General features: G+C 54.6%; 1 protein-coding gene across 16 annotated transcripts in view; it reads left to right on the top strand.

Moving 5' to 3' along the window:
• Positions 1 to 18,972, top strand: part of EHMT1 (euchromatic histone lysine methyltransferase 1) — a 108,959-nt gene that overhangs the window by 33,609 nt on the left and 56,378 nt on the right. For 10 of the 16 annotated variants that reach the window (XM_086323930.1, XM_086323927.1, XM_086323929.1 and 7 more), the window contains 2 exons: positions 11,639 to 11,702; positions 15,947 to 16,503. In XM_086323930.1, coding sequence (XP_086180056.1) covers positions 11,639 to 11,702; positions 15,947 to 16,503 — 621 coding nt within the window. Of the gene's footprint in view, positions 1 to 11,638; positions 11,703 to 13,499; positions 13,701 to 15,946; positions 16,504 to 18,972 lie in introns of those variants that run through there. The other 6 variants (XM_086323939.1, XM_086323937.1, XM_086323938.1 and 3 more) reach the window with 3 other exon arrangements.

The raw sequence follows: 18,972 nt of genomic DNA, 5'->3' as shown, positions 1-18,972 counted from the left end.
GAGTATGATTTTATAGGGCAGAGAATATTGCCTTTTGAAAATGTAAATCACCATCTCAGAATATCAGAAACCCAGGGTCCTTCTGTCTCTTGCTGATTCTCACAGACTCAGTGGAGGGTTACCGGGTTCAGGAAGTAAGGATACAGGGTGCCCAGTTACATTAGAAGTTCAGGTGCACTTATTAATGCTGAAACATGACTTGTCACTTATCCAACCTTCAGATACCGCTGGACGTCCCTGTGTTGGGCAGCTGGTAGTGCCTGTTGCCCTGGTGGCTGGACCTGCAGTTGGATTTACACGTCAAGCATGGGATTGGATTCTGTCTCACCTCCTGGGATGCTTTTTTCCCCTTCAGTTCAGTTCAGTTCAGTCGCTCAGTCGTGTCCCACTCTTTGCAACCCCATGAATCGCAGCACGCCAGGCCTCCCTGTCCATCACCAACTCCCGGAGTTTACTGAGACTCACGTCCATCGAGTCAGTGATGCCATCCAGCCATCTCATCCTCTGTCATCCCCTTCTCCTCCTGCCCCCAGTCCCTCCCAGCATCAGAGTCTTTTCCAATGAGTCAACTCTTCGCATGAGGTGGCCAAAGTACTGGAGTTTCACCTTTAGCATCATTCCTTCCAAAGAGCACCCAGGGCTGATCTCCTTTAGAATGGACTGGTTGGATCTCCTTGCAGTCCAAGGGACTCTCAAGAGTCTTCTCCAACACCACAGTTCAAAAGCAGCAATTCTTCGGCGCTCAGCCTTCTTCACAGTCCAACTCTCACATCCATACATGACCACTGGAAAAACCATAGCCTTGACTAGACGGACCTTTGTTGGCAAAGTAATGTCTCTGCTTTTGAATATGCTATCTAGGTTGGTCATAACTTTTCTTCCAAGGAGTAAGCGTCTTTTATTTTGATGGCTGCAATCACCATCTGCAGTGATTTTGGAGCCCCAAAAAATAAAGTCTGACACTGTTTCCACTGTTTCCCCATCTATTTCCCATGAAGTGATGGGACTGGATGCCATGATCTGCATTTTCTGAATGTTGAACTTTAAGCCAACTTTTTCACTCTCCATTTTCACTTTCATCAAGAGGCCTTTTAGTTCCTCTTCACTTTCTGTCATAAGGGTGGTGTCATCTGCATATCTGAGGTTATTGACGTTTCCCCTGGCAATCTTGATTCCAGCTTGTGCTTCTTCCAGCCCAACGTTTCGCATGATTTACTCTGCATATAAGTTAAATAAACAGGGTGACAATATACAGCCTTGACGTACTCCTTTTCCTATTTGGAACCAGTCTGTTCCATGTCCAGTTCTAACTGTTGCTTCCTGACCTGCATACAGGTTTCTCAAGAGGCAGGTCAGGTGGTCTAGTATTCCTGTCTCTCAGAATTTTCCACAGTTTATTGTGATCCACACAGTCAAAGGCTTTGGCATAGTCAATAAAGCAGAAATAGATGTTTTTCTGGAACTCTCTTGCTTTTTCCATGATCCAGCGGATGTTGGCAATTTGATCTCTGGTTCCTTTGCCTTTTCTAAAACCAGCTTGAACATCAGGAAGTTCACGGTTCATGTATTGCTGAAGCCTGGCTTGGAGAATTTTGAGCATTACTTGACTAGCGTGTGAGATCAGTGCAATTGTGTGGTAGTTTGAGCATTCTTTGGCATTGCCTTTCTTTGGGATCAGAATGAAAACTGACCTTTTCCAGTCCTGTGGCCACTGCTGAGTTTTCCAAATGTGCTGGCATATTGAGTGCAGCACTTTCACAGCATCATCTTTCAGGATTTGGAATAGCTCAACTGGAATTTCATCACCTCCACTAGCTTTGTTCGTAGTGATGCTTTCTAAGGCTCACTTGACTTCACATTCCAGGATGTCTGGCTCTAGGTGAGTGATCACACCGTCGTGATTATCTTGGTCATGAAGATCTTTTTTGTACAGTTCTTCTGTGTATTCTTGCCGCCTCTTCTTAATATCTTCTGCTTCTGTTAGGTCCATACCATTTCTGTCCTTTATCGAGCCCATCTTTGCATGAAATGTTCCCTTGGTATCTCATTTTCTTGAAGAGATCTCTAGTCTTTCCCATTCTGTTGTTTTCCTCTATATCTTTGCATTGATCGCTGAGGAAAGCTTTCGTATCTCTTCTTGCTATTCTTTGGAACTTTGCATATAGATGCTTATATCTTTACTTTTCTCCTTTGACTTTTGCTTCTCTTCTTTTCTCAGCTATTTGTAAGGCCTCCCCAGACAGCCATTTTACTTTTTTGCATTTCTTTTCCATGGGGATGGTCTTGATCCCTGTCTCCTGTACAATGTCACGAACCTCATTCCATAGTTCATCAGGCACTCTATCTGTCAGATCTAGGCCCTTAAATCTATTTCTCACTTCCACTGTATAATCATAAGGGATTTGATTTAGGTCATACCTGAATGGCCTGCTTCCTTCAATTTAAGTCTGAATTTGGCAATAAGGAGTTCATGATCTGAGCCACAGTCAGCTCCTGGTCTTATTTTTGTTGACTGTATAGAGCTTCTCCATCTTTGGCTGCAAAGAATATAATCAGTCTGATTTCGGTGTTGACCATCTGGTGATGTCAAACCCCTTAGGGTTTGGTTTTTCCAGTAGTCGTGTATGGATGTGAGAGCTGGACCATAAAGAAGGCTGAGTGCCAAAGAATTGATGCTTTTGAACTGTGGTGTTGGAGAAGACTCTTGAGAGTCCCTTGGACTGCAAGGAGATCCTACCAGTCCATCCTAAAGGAAATCAGTCCTGAATATTCATTGGAAGGACTGATGCTGAGGCTGAAGCTCCAGTACTTTGGCCACCTGATGCAAAGAGCCAACTCATTGAAAAAGACCCTGATGGGAAAGCTTGAAGACAGGAGGAGAAGAGGGCGACACAGGATGAGATGCTTGGAGGACATCACCGACTCGATGGACATGAGCTTGAGCAAACCCTGGGAGATAGTGAAGGGCTTCTAGTGAAAGACAGGGAAGCCTGGTGTGCTGTGGTCCATGGGGTTGCAAAGAGTTGGACATGACTTACCAACTGAAAAGGCTTGTGTATATCGAAATCTGCCCGTTGGCATTCAAGTAAGAAACTTCACAGAGCTTTCTGTCTTTTTTTCTCCAGCCACATCAGTGCCTTAGATAGGATTTGACGCGGATGTTCCAAAGCGTGGAGTGTGGTCTCCTGGGAGAGGACATCAGGCCCAGCGCGGGGCGGGCGTGTGTGGGGTGGCTCTGCGCCCTTCCCCAGGGGTGCGCTTCTGCTCCCTGTCTGCGCTGGTCCCTCCTGGGCGGACTTTGTCCCCCTCCCCCGTGCCTTTCAGCCAGGTCTGATAGGAGTTGTGTTGGAGGCGTGAAGAGGTTGAATGAGGGTCTGGATAGGCTGGTGGAGGGGCTCTTGCCAGGCCAGTTCAGGCATCGTGGGCGCCAGCTCCAGTTTCACTGTCAGAAGCGGGGGGTCACTGTGTGGGAGCCAGGTGCGGGGCTGAGCCTGCGGCGCTTGACCGAGGATGAGGCCGGGGCCCGCCTGCTCTCCCGTGGCCCAGAGCGGGTGCGCTGTCCGCGGAGTCCTGCCTTCTCCGAGACCCTGCCTCTGTGAGCTCTGCGTCGTTGGTGCGGCGCTGCACCCCGCCCTCAGGACCCCGGTCACCCTTTCAGGCTCTCCGCTGCTCCCACCCTGTAGCTGTCTGCTTGTTTGGAAGTTTGTGTGTAAAAGGCTCTTTGACCGAAAGCAGCCCCAGAGTCTCGCAAGTCCCAGGCCCTGAGAAGATCCCGTTTTCAGTCTGGGCTTGGGAGTTAGAGGGGAGGTCTGCTCGCAGAGTTCCTGGAGTCTGGGCAGGGTGCTGTGGGTGGCGGTGAGCAGACCTTGGGGGAGCTGTCTTTCTGGGACTGCCGTGTCTTGGTGGTGTGCTGCACGAGAGCCGAGCGGCGTGTGTGCTGAGCGCACACCCAGTGAGCACACGGCCGCCTGCTCCCGCTGTGTGCGGTGCACTCTTAACTGTGCTCAGGCTTGTGCTTTGCCAACCGGAAGGTCTGATGCTGCAGACGCCTCACAGGTCTGGGCTCCCGGTGGTTGTGCGGGTTTGACTCTGGGTTGTGTCTGTCTCCCGGGGAGGAGGTGAAGGAGCTAGGGCCCCTCTTTCTTGGGACACGTGGGTCTTGGCTGGAGGTGGGACAGGTGAGCAGGTGCGGAAGGAAGGGAGGAGAGTGGAGGGCTTGTCCCCAGTGGGGGCGCCTCTCCTTCCGAGGCGGGGGCACTGGGCTTCCGGGCCCATGGGGCCGGGGTCACAGGCCTGTAGGGCAGCCGTGACCCGTCAGTGACGAGGCCTGAGGGAGACTTTAGAGCATTTCATTGGAGGTTCTTCCAGGAAAAAGGCCAGGCTTTGGGAAACAAGGGAAGTGCCGGCAGGCCCCCACCCGTGTTGGTTTTGTGGTCTCTGCACGGAGAGAGCGGCCTTTCGGGCCCTGGCGTCTGTGGCCATGGTGACATGGTCACAGCCTGCACTGCCGGCTGGTGCTTCACATGTGTGAGCGTGCTTCACTCGCTTACGGCCAACTCCGTCAGTTCAGTGCAGGCGCTCAGTCGTGTCCCACTCTTTCTCACCCCATGGACTGCAGCATGCCAGGCCTCCCTGTCCTTCATCATCTTCCAGAGTCTGCTCAAACCATGTCCATTGAGTCGGTGATGCCATCCAACCATCTCATCCTATGTTGCCCCCTTCTCTTGCCCTCAGTCTTCCCCAGCATCAGGGTCTTTTTCAGTGAGTCAGCTCTTCACATCAGGTGGCCAAAGTATTGTAGCTTCAGCATCAGTCCTTCCAATGAATATTCAAGGTTGATTTCTTTTAGGATTGACTGGTTTGATCTTGCAGTCCAAGGGATTCTCAAGAGTCTTCTGCAACACCACACTTCAAAAGCATCAATTCTTTGGCGCTCAGCTTTCTTTATGGTCCAACTCTCCCATCCATGGAGAAGGAAATGGCAACCCACTCCAGTATTCTTGCCTGGAGAATCCCATGGACAGAGGAGCCTAGTGGGCTATAGTCCATGGGGTCGCAAAGAGTCAGATATGACTGAGTGACAATACCTCACATCCATACATGACTACTGGAAAAACCATAGCTTTGACTAGATGGACTTTTGTCGGCAGAGTAATGTTTCTGCTTTTTATGGTCATAGCTTTTCTTCCAAGGAGCAAGCGTCTTTTAATTTCATGCTGCAGTCGCCATCTGCAGTGACGTTGGAGCCCGAGAGAGTAAAGCCTGTCACTGTTGCCACTGTTTCCCCATCTGTTTGCATGAAGTGATGGGACCGGATGCCATGATCTTAGTTTTTTGAATGTTGAGTTTTAAGCCAGCTTTTTCACTCTCCTCTGTCAATTTCATCAAGAGGCTCTTTAGTTCCTCTTCGCTTTCTGCCATAAGGATGGTGTTGTCTTCATATCTGAGGTTATCGATATTTCTGTCAGCAGTCTTGATTCCAGCTTGTACTTTATCCAGCCCGACATTTCGCACGATATACTCTGCATGTAAATTAAATAAGCAGGGTGACATTATACAGTCTTGACATACTCTCTTCCCAGTTTGGAACCAGTCCATTGTTCCATGTCTGACTCTAACTGTTGCTTCTTGACCTGCCTACAGATTTTTCGGGAGGTTGGTAAGGTGGTCTGGTATTCCCATCTCTTTAAGAATTTTCCACAGTTTGTTGTGATCCACACAGTCAAAGGCTTTGGCGTAGTCAAGAAAGCAGATGTTTTTCTGGAACTCTCTTGCTTTTTTGATGATCCATCAGATGTTGGCAATTTGATCTGTTGTTCCTCTGCCTTTTCTAAATCCAGCTTAACATCTGGAAGTTCTTGGTTCATGTACTGTTGGAGCCTCACTTGGAGAATTTTGAGCATTACTTTAATAGCATGTGAGATGAGTGCAGTTGTGTGGTAGTTTGAACATTCTTTGGTATTGCCTTTTTTTGGGATTGGAGTGAAAACTGACCTTTTTTAGTCCTGTGGCCGCTGCTGAGTTTTCCAAATTTGCTGGCATATTGAGTGCAGTAGTTTCACAGAATGATCTTTAAGGATTTGAAATAGCTTAAGTGGAATTCTATCACCTCCACTAGCTTTATTTGTAGTGATTCTTTCTAAGGCCCACTTGACTTTGCACTCCAGGATGTCTGGGGTCTGTGAGTGATCATGCCTTCGTGGTTATCTGGATCATTAAGATCTTTTTTGTATAGTTCTTCTGTATATTCTTGCCACCTTTTCTTAAAATCTTCTGCTTCTGTTAGGTCAATCAGGTAGATGATTATAAATGGAGAAGTCCTAATTTAAAGTCAGATCATAGCTGAAAACTTTGTTTTAACCCATCATTTTGTTTTGCTTCGATCTGGGACAGAGGATAACCTGCCAGGCTAGAGGACGTTGAGAGAAGTGAAATCATTTCTTTTCTGTGAGCTTGTGACTAAGTGCTGCTCTTCCTTTTTATGCAAAACTGGCCGCTGGTGGCTTGAGTTTTAAAGGCACAGCGGCATTAGAGGAGAGGCTCAGAACAGGCTTTGTTAGGTAGAGGCTTGTGCAGACATTTCAGGCCCAGAGAGTATTCGTTTTCTCTGGAGCGTCTCTTTCTATTCATCTGACGAGCTAGGTTGTCCTTCGTTGGAGACCCACCAGCACCTCAGGCTCCAGCCCCGTGAGGACCCTCGCCCTCTCGTAGCCACGTCCTGCCCACCTGCCTGTCCGTCCTCTCCCCCGTCCCCCGTGCGTGCCCCTTCCGCCCCGTGCCCCCAGCAGCAGTGCTTGGGCTTTAAGTGGGGACGGGTGTAGCTGAGATTCGCGCTCGCCCGGGCCCGGCACATTTTGTGTGTCGGTGGCTCCTGAGTGCCCTCGGGTAGATGCAGGATAAAACGTGCTCACTCTGACATTGTTAGAAGGCGTGTTACATGATATTCTTAAAACAGACCTTTTTCGGGGGGAGTTATGAACCTTAATTTTGTGGGCAGACGTGGCTGGTAGTGGTGATGGGAGGTCGGTGGTTTTTGCTGAGTTCGTGGGAGTGCTGGGCTGTGCAGCTGTGCCCACTCTGGTTCGTCTCCAGACGCCCCTTTCTCGCCAGCGAGAACCCGGGGCCCAGAGGCGGTGTCAGTGGTGGGCCTGCAGTGGGGTGCGCTCGGTCACTGACGGCCACTCGGCGCCACCGTCCTGACTCCTGCGCAGGCGCCGACAGCACAGCTCTGGCAGCATCGGTGAAACTGCCGGCCGAGGTCCTGGAAGGACCTCTTAGAAGGGCCTTGGGACCCCAAGGCCTCCTGTTGCAGGGAGGGTTGACGGGTGTGGGTGGTGGGTGGTGGGGTGCAGCTGTGATGGGCTGAGGGGTGCCGGGGTCCATCCATGTGGGGCCACGGTTGGAGACGAGGCGTGGCCCACCCCGCCCTCAGTGGACAGTGGGACTTTGGTGTCCTGGGCTGAGGCAGCTGGCCCCCCGCCCTACCTGGTGGGGTGGGTCATGGTGGCGTTACTTAGAGGGGCAGCCAAGGACGCTCCCGGGAGGTGACGCCTGAAGTCAGGTGCCGATGTCGAGGCAGGTGGGTGAGCTGTGTGAGCGTTGCTCATGGCCCAGATCTTGTGGGTCGGGACCCACGTGCGGACTCAGTGCTGGTCCTGGGTGTCTGGAGGCCAGCTCCCCCCAGGGGCCTGACTGGGCGCCACCTCCCCCAGCCCAGGGTCGCCCAAGCTTCTCGTCTTCCCGACTCTGGAAAGGCAGACTTTGAGACCCCCGTGCTGACTGAGGTGGACACAGCCATGGCTTCTGGCTCCTGGGCCTGCTGCCCCACCCGTCTCTACGTCCTGGTCTTGCACTTTCTGGGACACGGGTCCCTCAGCCACGCTGGGGCCTGTGTGTGTGCCTGCAGTCCCAGCCCCCGTGCACACGGGGTGCAGGCGCAGAAGCCGGAGGAGCCCCACGCACGTGGGTGTGGCGTGAGCGCTGAGCACCCTGGGCTGTGGGCCCCGCGTCAGGCGCCAGGCCCTTCACCCCTGGCCGCCCCAGGGGCACGGGTCCCGCCCTCTGCTGGCCCTGTGTCGGGCGCCAGGCCCTTCACCCCTGGCCGCCCCAGGGGCACGGGTCCCGCCCTCTGCTGGCCCTGTGTCGGGCGCCAGGCCTTTCACCCCCGGCCGCCCGGGGCGGGGCCCCACCCTCAGCCGCAGGAGCCGCTGCCCAGTGCGCCAGGGTCCTCGGGACAGGGCCTGCGCTCCTGCCACGTGTCCTCGCTGCCGTCTCTGCCCTCATGCTCGGCTCTGGCCTCTGAGCCTGCAGTGCACGGCCTGCTTCTCGTCTGAAGGCTTTTCTAGCTGCTTCTTACAACAGTTTATTTTGAAATAACTTCAAACATGCAGAAAGTTCCAAGGTTAGCACAGTGATGCCCGTCTGTCTTCACCAACCTCCACTCTGTCCTTCACATGTGCCCCTATGTGAACACACCCACAGGCACATGTGCGCAGCGTGTCTCCTCTGCACCGCTCGGAGTCAGGTCGACTCTTACGCAGACAAGGACAGTCCTCCTGAATAAGCGTCAGAAGGTGATGGCACAGGTGTCTGGTCTGCACCCAACTGTCACGTTAATCGCACATGGACCCCGCACCCGTTCACTGTGTGTGCAGCCGTGTGGTCACACGCGGACACGTTCATGGTGTCTGGTCGTTGCTGTGCTTACAGTCATCTCGTCACACGTGGTTACATGTGGACACGATGCTGGTCACTGTGTGCACATTCAGTCGTATTGTCACGTGGTCACACGAGGACACAGCCCCCAGTCAGCTGTTACATCGCCACACGTGCTTACACGTGGATGGGGCACCCGGTCACTGTGTGTATAGTCTCGTGGTCACACGTGGTTACTTGTGAATGCGGCACGTGGTCACTGTGTGTACAGTCACGTGACATGGACACAGTACCTGTCAGTGTATGTACAGGCATCACGTGGTCACACGTGGTCACCCCGGACACAGCACCCCACTCATTGCATACACAGTGGTCACGTGGCCACGGCGTCTGGTTGCCATGTGCATGGCTGTCGCGTGGTCACGCAGAGATGGTGCCCGGTCCCGGGTGTGCACAGCCGTCGCGTGGTCGCACACAGAGATGGTGTCTGGTTGCTGGGTGTACAGTCATCATGGTAATCTCTCAGGGTGCTTTTGCACTCTGGCCAGGGACTTGCGGGGACTCCTGGCTCCTCTGGTCTCCAGCTCCCTGGTCTTCCTGATCCAAGGGCCTGCACTGCTTTCCAGAAGCCTAGGGTTGGGTGTCGGAGAAGGCAATGGCACCCCACTCCAGTACTCTTGCCTGGAAAATCCCATGGATGGAGGAGCTGGGAAGGCTGGAGTCCATGGGGTCGCTGAGGGTCAGACACGACTGAGCGCCTTCACTTTCACTTTTCACTTTCATGCATTGGAGAGGGAAATGGCAACCCACTCCAGTGTTCTTGCCTGGAGAATCCCAGAGATGGGGGAGCCTGGTGGGCTGCCGTCTGTGGGGTCACAGAGTCAGACACGACTGAAGTGACTTAGCAGCAGCAGCAGCAGCAGGGTTGGGTGTCAGGAGACCAGAGACCTGCCCCTTTGTCCATGACAACCCAGCGTGAGGAGAGCCTGAAAGTGTCCCTGGTACCTGAGGACAGTCTTGCGGGACATACTGGGAGATTCTGTAAAGGTCGTGTTTCTCGTGAAGCTCTTGTACGAATTGTAGTGACGGCTTCCCCCTCCAGCGTGCTCTGCCATCAGTGGGTGGAATCTCGGCTAAGGAGGTGCGTCCCTGTTGGACTGTCAGCTACTGCTGCTGCTGTTCACTTGATGGACATGAGTCTGAGCAAGCTCCAGGGCTTGGTGATGGGCATGGAGGCCCAGCGTGCTGCAGTGCTGAGGCTCCTTCTGCAGAGCAGGGCCGGGCTTACCAGCCAGTTCTCCCCGTGGGGATTGTCACAGCCTCTGCCTGGAGGGTCGCAGGCAGGCCTCAGGTCTCAGCCCACGTTGCGTGGTTTGGGTTTTGTTACGGTTTGTGTTCCCTGAGTGCAGGTGCTGGGGGCAGAGTGCTGGCGGTGTGCCGGGTGGGGACACAGGTACAGCCGCCTGAGGGGGTGTGGCTGGGCCTCCTGCTGGTAGCAGGTGGCGGGGGTGGGTTGGGGGCAGCCTCAGGGTGCGGAGCAGGGGGCTGTTGGCTGTTCACCCTGAAGGCTGGTTCTCCTGATGAGGAGAGCCTGTCAGGCCTGTCTGGGGCTGCTCGGCTTTCCTTGGTGCCTGGCCATGCTCCGACTTCCTAACTGCGGCGGGGCCGTGCGGCTGGCCAGCGACAGCAGACCAGGCTGTCATCCAGGCCCGGAATGGGGTGAATGCAGGCTATTGAGAGGGCTGGGGAAGACACCACAGCTGTGCACCCCTACTTCTGTCCTCACAGCCCCCCACTCTATGACACCCTCAAAGCCCCCCTCTCTCACCCTCACAGCCCCCTGCTCTGTCATACCCTCACAGCCCCCACCCCCTTGGTGACACCCTCACAGCACCCCCCCCCCGCCCGTCACACCCTCACGGCCCCTCCTCTGTCACACCCTCACGGCCCCCCTCTGTCACACCCTCACAGCCCCCCTCACACCGTCACAGCCCCCCCCCCACACCCTCACGGCCCCCACCCGTCACCCTCACAGCCCCCCCGACTCTGTGACACCCTCACAGCCTCACTCTGTCACACCCTCACGGCCCCCTCTCTGTCACACCCTCACAGCCCCTCCAACCCGTCACACCCTCACGGCCCCCCTCTCTGTCACACCCTCACGGCCCCCCTCTCTGTCACACCCTCACGGCCCCTCCAACCCGTCACACCCTCACAGCCCCCCTCTGTCACACCCTCACGGCCCCTCCTCTGTCACACTCTCACGGCCCCCCACACTCTTGCTGAAGTTCATGTGTCTGTCTCTTCAGCCCCGACTGGAACTCAGCTCCCAGGACTTTGCTGAGAAAGGCCCCTGTGGCTTCGAGCGCAGAGGTCTCTTTGCCGCCTGTTGCTGTTTGCTGGCTCTGGGGGGTGTCACACCCGCTGTCCCTGGTCCTGTCACCTGGGCCCTGCTGTGCAGTGCGCCCCCTGGACTGGCGTCCCTGGCACAGGACAGGCGCTCGGGAACGGGGCCGGCCTTCAGGGCCCTGTGCCCGTGGACTGAGCTCGCCCCTGTAATGGGGCGTCCCATGGGAGCGGCTGACCACCCCGGTGCCAGCAGCTGTGATCTGGGGGCCAGGACTCAGTAGTGCTGCCGGCCCCTCCATGTGTGTGCACGTGACTCAAAACAGTTGGTCCTAGGTCCTTGGGGGTCCTCAGGGACCCCAGAGTCCCCCACTTTGAAAACCCCTGGGTTTCAGACCGCTGGTCAGGCCACACACAGGGAGCCTGGGAGTGCGAGGGCGGGGCCCTCCGTTGCCGCAGAGTTTCCCGGGCCTGTGTGAGCACCGGCCTCTCGCCCTGCAGCCTGTGTCACGGGCGTCCTCACGGGCCTGAGGGGCCTGGTCTGCCGTCCTTGGTGGGCTGGTTTTCATCTGGGTGTGATGCCCATGGGCTGGGGTCCTCTGGTGGAGTGTGACTGACGACTGCTTCTCTTCTGCAGGCGGTTCCGGCGAAGGGGGAGACCAAGCAGGACTGCGGCCTGGGAGCTGAGCTGCCGAGCGAAGGTAAGGGCGCCGGGGCTGCGGGCCTGCAGGGTGGTCCCGTGAGCGGGGCCCCGGGCTCCCGGCCCGCTGGGAGGCAGAGGTCCTGGTCCCCAGGGCGCTGGGGCCAGCAGGGGCGGCTGTGTGAGGTGTCTGGGCTTGGAAGCCCCCCGAGTTGCCCGGCGGTGGAGCGAGGCTGGTGAGGGCCTGGTGCCCAGGGAGCCTCTGGCCGCCCTGTGTGGGGCCGCGCTGGGAACGACCGTGGGAGGTGAGCCCACTGTCCCACCCGAGCCTGCCGGTGGTCCTCCTGAGAGCAGCATCCTGGCTGGACGGCACCACCCGGGGCCCGCTGCACTCCTGCCCCGCACATCTGCCCGCCTCTCAGCTGGGGATGAGACCAGGTCGGGGCCGAGGTCAGCCGAGCTTGCGGCTGTAGACGCCCAGCTGGGCCCTGGCCTCTGAGGGCACGCAGATGCCGGGTCGAGCCTGCTGCGTGTGGGCAGCCGCTCCGCCAGGTGCAGGCTGGGCCATCTTGGCAGATGTGCTGGGAGACGGGGCCCGGGCGCCTGGTCCGGTGGCTGAGCCTCCCAGGACGAGGCCTCAGGTGGCCTGCTGGCAGGGAACACCTCGTGCTCCAGGCTGGTGGCCACGTTCATGTGTGTCCTGAGCTGTGATGGGGACTCCGGTGGCTCTGCTCCCTCCTGGGCAGCATCTCTGTCAGCTTTCACATCCATGGGGTCCTCTTTTGTGACCACGCGTGCATGCCTGAGGGTGCCTGTTGGGGATGCAGAGTGTGGGCCCTGGGCCGGGGCTGGCGGCAGGCAGCCTCACGCTGGGATGAAGGACCCGGGGCACAGGCCACAGGGCGGGGTCGTGTGGGCGGTGGCACATGATCGAAGCGCGTCCGATCCCAGGAGAGCCTATGGGGCTGGTTGGGGGTTTGAGGGCCCTTGCTGCCCAAGACTCTCCTGGAGCCCCACCCCTTCCCAGGTCGGAAGCCCGTCCTGGGGGCCAGTTCATGTCTGCCTTCGGTCCCATGCGCTGATGGACGGACGTCCGTGGCCCTGACTTGCTTACTGCCTCACTCGTGCCTAGGGGTGCAGCCTAGAGCCCCTCTCTGCTGTCCCCGGCCACCTACACACTGTCCTGCTGCCCCTCTCCTCCCGTGCGGGACCCCTGAAGCCCTGCCTCGGCGCTCTCCTCTGGCGCTGTGCTTTCCTCTCCCCGGCATGCTGCCGTTCATGGGCTCCTCCCTCCCGCCACCCTCCTAGGCCTTTTCATAAAGAGCCTGAGGGTGAGTGCTGCCAGGTGCGGGGCTCCTCCACACGTGTGGCCCTGAGCCCAGCCCTGGGCCTCCAGACTGGTTGACGAGGCGGCTGCCCCGCACCCATCCCACAGCACCGGCTCGTGGGCCCCGTCTTTCTGGTCAGAGTCATCTGGGTTTAGTGTGTCTCTCTGCTGACTGCTGACACTGAGCATTTCTTTGTGTGCTTCTTAGCCTTCTGTATATCTTCTTGGCAGAAATGTCAGTTCAGATCCTTTGCCCATAAAATTGGTTATTGATTTTTTTTAAATTTATTTTTTAATTGAAGGATAATTGCTTTACAGAATGTTGTTGTTTTCTGTCAAACTTCAACACGCATCAGCCATAGATATACATATATCCCCTCCCTCTTGAACCTGCCTCCCATCTCCCTCCCCACCCCACCCCACCCCTCTACGTTGATACAGAGCCCCTGTTTGAGTTCCCTGAGACATACAGCAAATTCCCGTTGGCTATCTATTTTGTATATGGTAATGTAAGTTTCCATTCCCTTGTAGCTCAGTCAGTAAAGAATCTGCCTGCAGTGCAGAAGACCCGGGTTTGAACCCTGGGTTGGGAAGATCCCCTGGAGAAGGAAATGGCAACCCACTCCAGTATCCTTGCCTGGAAAATCTCATGGACAGTGGAGCCTGGTCGGCTGCAGTCCATGGGGTTGCAAAGAGTCGGGCACGACTGAGCGACTAACACTAATACTTAATGTAAGTTTCCACGTTACTCTTTCCATTCATCTCACCCTCTCCCCCCTTCCCCATGTCCGTAAGTCTGTTCTCTATGTCTGTTTCTCCATTGCTGCCCTGTAAATAAATTCTTTAGTACCATTTTTCTAGATTCCGTATATACGTGTTAGAATTTCTGTTTCGGATGTAACTTCACTCTGGGTCCGTCCACCTCATTAGGCCTGACTCGAGAGTGTCCCTTTTCATGGCTGAGGAATACCCCGTGGTGCATCTGTGCCGCGGCTTCTGTACCCGCTCCTCTGCCGATGGACATGTCGGGCGCTTCCATGCTCCAGCTGTTGTAAATAGTGCTGCAGCGAGCAGTGGGGTATGTGTGTCTTTTTCAGTTTTGGTTTCCTCAGGTACTTGATTAGGAGTGGGGTTGCTGGGTCATATGGTGGGTTATTGATTTTTATTGATGAATTGTCAGAGGTTTTTCAAAATACATTTAAAATACAAGCTCCTTATCAAATGCATGATTTGCAAACACGGCCTTCCAGTCTGTACTTTGGCCACCTGATGCGCAGAGGAGAAAATGGTTAGATAGCATCATCAACTCAGTGGGCGTGCGTTTGAGCAAACTCTGGGAGATAGTAAAGGACAGGGGAGCCTGGTGTGCTGTAGTCCATGGGGTCGCAAAGAGTCAGACACGACTTCGCGACTGAACAGCAACAATAGTCTATAGGTTGTCTTTTCACTTTCTTGACTGTGTTCTTGGAAGCACAAAGTAAAGTCCAGTTTATCTGTTTTTCTTCTGTTGCTTATGCTTTTGTTACAGCATCTAAGAAACCATCGCTTAATAGAAAGTCATAAAGATTTATGCCTGTTTTTCATCTTATAGTTAGATCTTGGATACCTTTTCAGTTAATTTTTGTATATGGTGTGAGTCAAGGGTCCAACTTCCTTCTTTAAGTTACTTGCCCTGTGCATTTTAGAGTAAGGTTATGGAGTTCCTCCATATACTGATTGGAGCTCCAGTTAGGGCATCATTGGACTCAGAGAGTTAATTTGAGGTGACACGCATCTTTGTATCTTTGCCATCTCCATAGAGGCTTTGCATGATCTCGGTTAAATTTTATATCCTATTTTATAGTTTTCTGCTTTTGTGAATACTATCTTATTTTTTCTCGTGTTTTCTTCCCCAAAGTTAAGGCTGGCGTAGAAAAATGTCCTTGTTATTTGCACTTGATTTCACGTCTGGCAGCCTCTCTGCACCCCTGATTGACGTGCCTCTGCGCCCCAGGGGTGCGGGAGAGCTCACCCCTTGTTGCCAGGCCTCTCACTTCATCTCTACTCCTGTGGGGCTGCCTGGGACCTCACTCTTGTGTGAACCTTAGTGGTGTTAATAGATTAGATGTCCTGACGTTGTTTCTGATCCTACATGGAATTCGTGTAACGTTTCTGAGTAAGTACACGTTTGCATAGATTGGCACACGGGCCTCTCCAAGCTGAGAAGGTTTCTCACCTATTCTGTTTTGCTGAGGATTTAAAAAAATTAATAGCCATTTATCGATTGAGATCGTACTTGCTGCACTTACAAGCTTTCTGTGCTCAGGCTATAGTGGTGACTGCGGGCCTCGCCCAGGGGCCAGTGCTGCCGTGACAGAGTTGTGGAGGTGCTGTGCTATTACCCGGGGACTGGGCTGGTGGATGCTGGGCTCCTGGACATGACCACTGTCCCCTGCACCCAGCGCTGTAACTGTGGGCTTTCTCCTGCGGTGGCAAGTGTGTTTCTTTGTTTATCGAGTTGTGGAGGAGAGGAGCTTCAGAGACCAGAGGTTTGTTAAGCTCCTGACTGACAGACTGAACGCATCCTGTTTTCTTTATGTCTGTTCTTGAGCAGCTGCTCCGGAGACCTTGTTTTCTGTCTGAATCCTCCCCAGTTTTGTTTTCTAGCAGTGACTTTGTTCCTGGAGGATACTAAATCTGTGTCATGTGTTTGAAGCCTTTTAAGAAGTAATTCACAGACAATTGGGTGTTTGTTTCAAGGACCACGGCCCCACCCACTCCTCAGCTGGGGCTCAGGGCAGACTGCCTTCCCTCCCGGGGACAGGTTGTCCCCCACTTCATCAAGTCCCTGTTGACACAGTGACTGTGATGTGCTTTGTATTTAGTCCATCTGAAGTCAGATGTTTGTCATGAAGTAAAGACAGTTTCCTGTGAGCATAGCAGTGGGACTCTGTTGGGGTCTCAGGTGGGCACCCCTGACTCTTGTTCTCTTTCTGCAGGGTCACCCATGGCTGCTGATGACGGCTCAGCAGAACAGCAGGGAGGGGAGGCCCCGGTGGCTGCAGACGGGGAGACCAACGGGTCCTGTGACCAGAGCGATGCCAGTGGCCACGCGGCTGCTGTGAAGCACCCTCAGGAGAGCACACGAGGCAGCCCTCAGGAAGGGGCCGGCCCGGGGTCCCGGATAGCGGAAAATGGGATTTTGGACAGAGACCCCGAGGTGGGGAAGCAGAACCACATCCGCTCTGATGGCTTCCCCCAGAATCCTGTCATTGGGAGCAACGGCTACTTCCTTGGCAAGGCCCCCTTGTCTGAGCCACCACTGCGGGTGGCCAGCGCCCTGGCTTCCTCCCTGCCTGGCCACGCGGCGAAGACCCTCCCTGGCGGGGCTGGCAAAGGGAGGACTCCCGGTGCTTTTCCCCAGCCGCTGGCTGCTGTGCCGGCCAAGCCTGGGGAGGGCAGCAAGGACACAGAGGACAAGAAGGCCCCGGCCCCAGGCGCCGACGTCAAGGTCCACAGGGCTCGGAAGACCATGCCGAAGTCCATCCCGGGCCTGGTAACACGTCCCTGTTGGGAGGGCCTCTCCTGTCTGTCTGCTGTTGGTTTCGTGTTTGGACGGCAGGTGGACTTCTCTGCGTGGAGGGGAGAGGCCGGGAAGAGGGGGTCATTCGCCAGGGTTGCCAGCTGGGTCCTGGCGGGTGATTGCCAGCCTGTCTTTGAGGCTTCCCTTGGTGTGCCCAGCCCACGGGTTGCTCCTCCCCCTCTTTGGGAGTCACTTTCTTAGGAGGCTCAGCACCCACCCGTCTCATTGGGGAGCAAGCATTGGGGAGGGCAGTTAGGCCTGGAGCTGCTGAGCTCTCTGCTCCCAGGTGTGCAGTTACACCCCGGAGTTTCTTGGGCGTGTTGCCTGCTGGTGCCTGAGGGCCTTCCCTGGGCCCCCGCGGCCTGACGCACACCTGAGGCTGAGGGTTCTGCGGGGTCCCCAGATCCACTGCCCCAGCACCTTCTCCTGAAACTCCCACCCCTTCCAACACCTCCGCCTGAGCCCCGCCCCCTCCATCACCTCTTCCCCGAGCTCCACCCCCTCTATCCCTCCTCCCCGAGCCCCGCCCCCAGCTCCTCCCCGAGCCCCGCCCCCAGCTCCTCCCCGAGCCCCGCCTCTGCAGCAGCTCATTACCCCGTCCATCTCCCTCCTGTGTCCCCAGCGCTTCAGTCTTGCTGGTCCTTTCACGCGTTGATATTTTCCATTTTGACAGTTTTTTTTTTTCATATCCAGTGTATATGATTAGATTTTAAGTTAAGAATCTCTGTGTTCTCAGTTACATTTTTGTTTTATCCTTCAAAAGATAGTTACAAATCTTCTGTAGTCTGGGTTGAAACTGCGGTTTCTTCACATGGGGTTCTCTTTGGACTGGGCACCTCTTATTCGGGTGATTTTCCTCTGAAATACCTTTCCGCCAGGATTGTGCTCATCTTTGTGCTACGGCTCCCTGTCGCCTGACCCATCCCCTGGGGCCGGAGGTGCTGGGAGCTGGACCACTACCCATGCAGTGGCTGGCCCTGGCATGGCTTCTACTTTTTGCAGTACTTTTTGTATGTGCCAAAACTTAAAAAACTTTTAAATAACTATTCATGGGAAGCCACACAGGTGGTGCAGAGAGACCCCATGACCCCTACCCAGGGCACAGCACGGTGGGTTTATGTGCCCGCCTGGCACCATGAGGCCCCCTCTGTGGTCACCCCACCATCCCCATCCTGCATGTCTGTTGAGCATCATTTCAGATGGTCCATAACACGGGGTTATGGAATTTGGGGCTTTCTTTTCTCACTCTGCACCCCCAACCTTGGCAGGCTGTGTCTGCAGGGCCCTCCTTTGCACGTTGACAAGTTGTGTGTGTGTGGCAACGCTTGCCCATCCCGGGGTGTTTGGGGGGCCCTCGGTTCTGGGCTGCTCCGTCACAGCCTCGCTGCGCCTCGTATGTGTTGTGTCTGGGCTGCAGCCCTTGCTCTGGGGGTTTCGGGTGTGCTCCCTTGTCAGGTGCTGGCTTGCAGCCAGGCTTCATCCTTGCGCTTCCGAAGACCTATGGTCTCTTTAAGGAAAAGTTGTTCATTTTGATGAAGTTTAACTTATACAGTTCAGTTCAGCTCAGTTGTGTCCAACTATTTACGACCCCATGGACTGCCTGTCCATCACCAACTCCTGGAGTTCACTCAAACTCATGTCCATTGAGTCAGTGATGCCATCCATCCAACCATCTCATCCTCTGACGTCCCCTTTTCCTCCTCCCTTCAATCTTTCCCAGCATCAGGGTCTTTTCAGATGAGTCAGCTCTTCTCATCAGGTGGCCAAAGTAGTGGAGTTTCAGCTTCAATATCAGTCTTTGCAATGAACACTTAGGACTGATTTCCTTTAGGATGAACTGGCTGGATCTCCTTGCAGTTCAAGGGACTCTCAAGAGTCTTCTCCAACACCACAGCTCAAACGCATCAGTTCTTTGGCACTCAACTTTCTTTACAGTCCAACTCTCACTGGAAAAACCATAGCCTTGACTAGATGGACATTTCTTTGCAAAGTAATGTCTTTGCTTTTAATATGCTGTCTAGGTTGGTCATAACTTTCCTTCCAAGTAGTAAGCATCTTTCAATTTCATGGTGGTGGTAATTTTGGAGCCCCCCAAAATAAAGTCTGTGACTGTTTCCACTGTTTCCCATCTATTTGCCATGAAGTGATGGGACTGGATGACACGATCTTAGTTTTCTGAACGTTGAGCTTTAAGCCAACTTTGTCACTCTCCTCTTTCACTTTCATCAAGAGGCTCTTTAGTTCTCCTTCACTTTCTGCCATAAGGGTGGTGTCATCTGCATATCTGAAGTTATTGATATTTCTCCTGGCAGTCTTCATTTCAGCTTGTGCTTCCTCCAGCCCAGTGTTTCTCATGATGTACTCAGCGTATAAGTTAAATAAGCGGGGTGACAATGTACAGCCTTGATGTGCTCCTTTTCCTATTTGGAACCAGTCTGTTGT

The sequence above is a fragment of the Bos grunniens genome, chromosome 11 (genome assembly GCF_055505025.1).
Source record: "Bos grunniens cultivar Pamir isolate PY7600 chromosome 11, Bosgru_T2T1.0, whole genome shotgun sequence".
In the NCBI taxonomy this organism is placed as follows: domain Eukaryota; kingdom Metazoa; phylum Chordata; class Mammalia; order Artiodactyla; family Bovidae; genus Bos; species Bos grunniens.
This window is presented reverse-complemented; position numbering and strand designations above follow the sequence as displayed.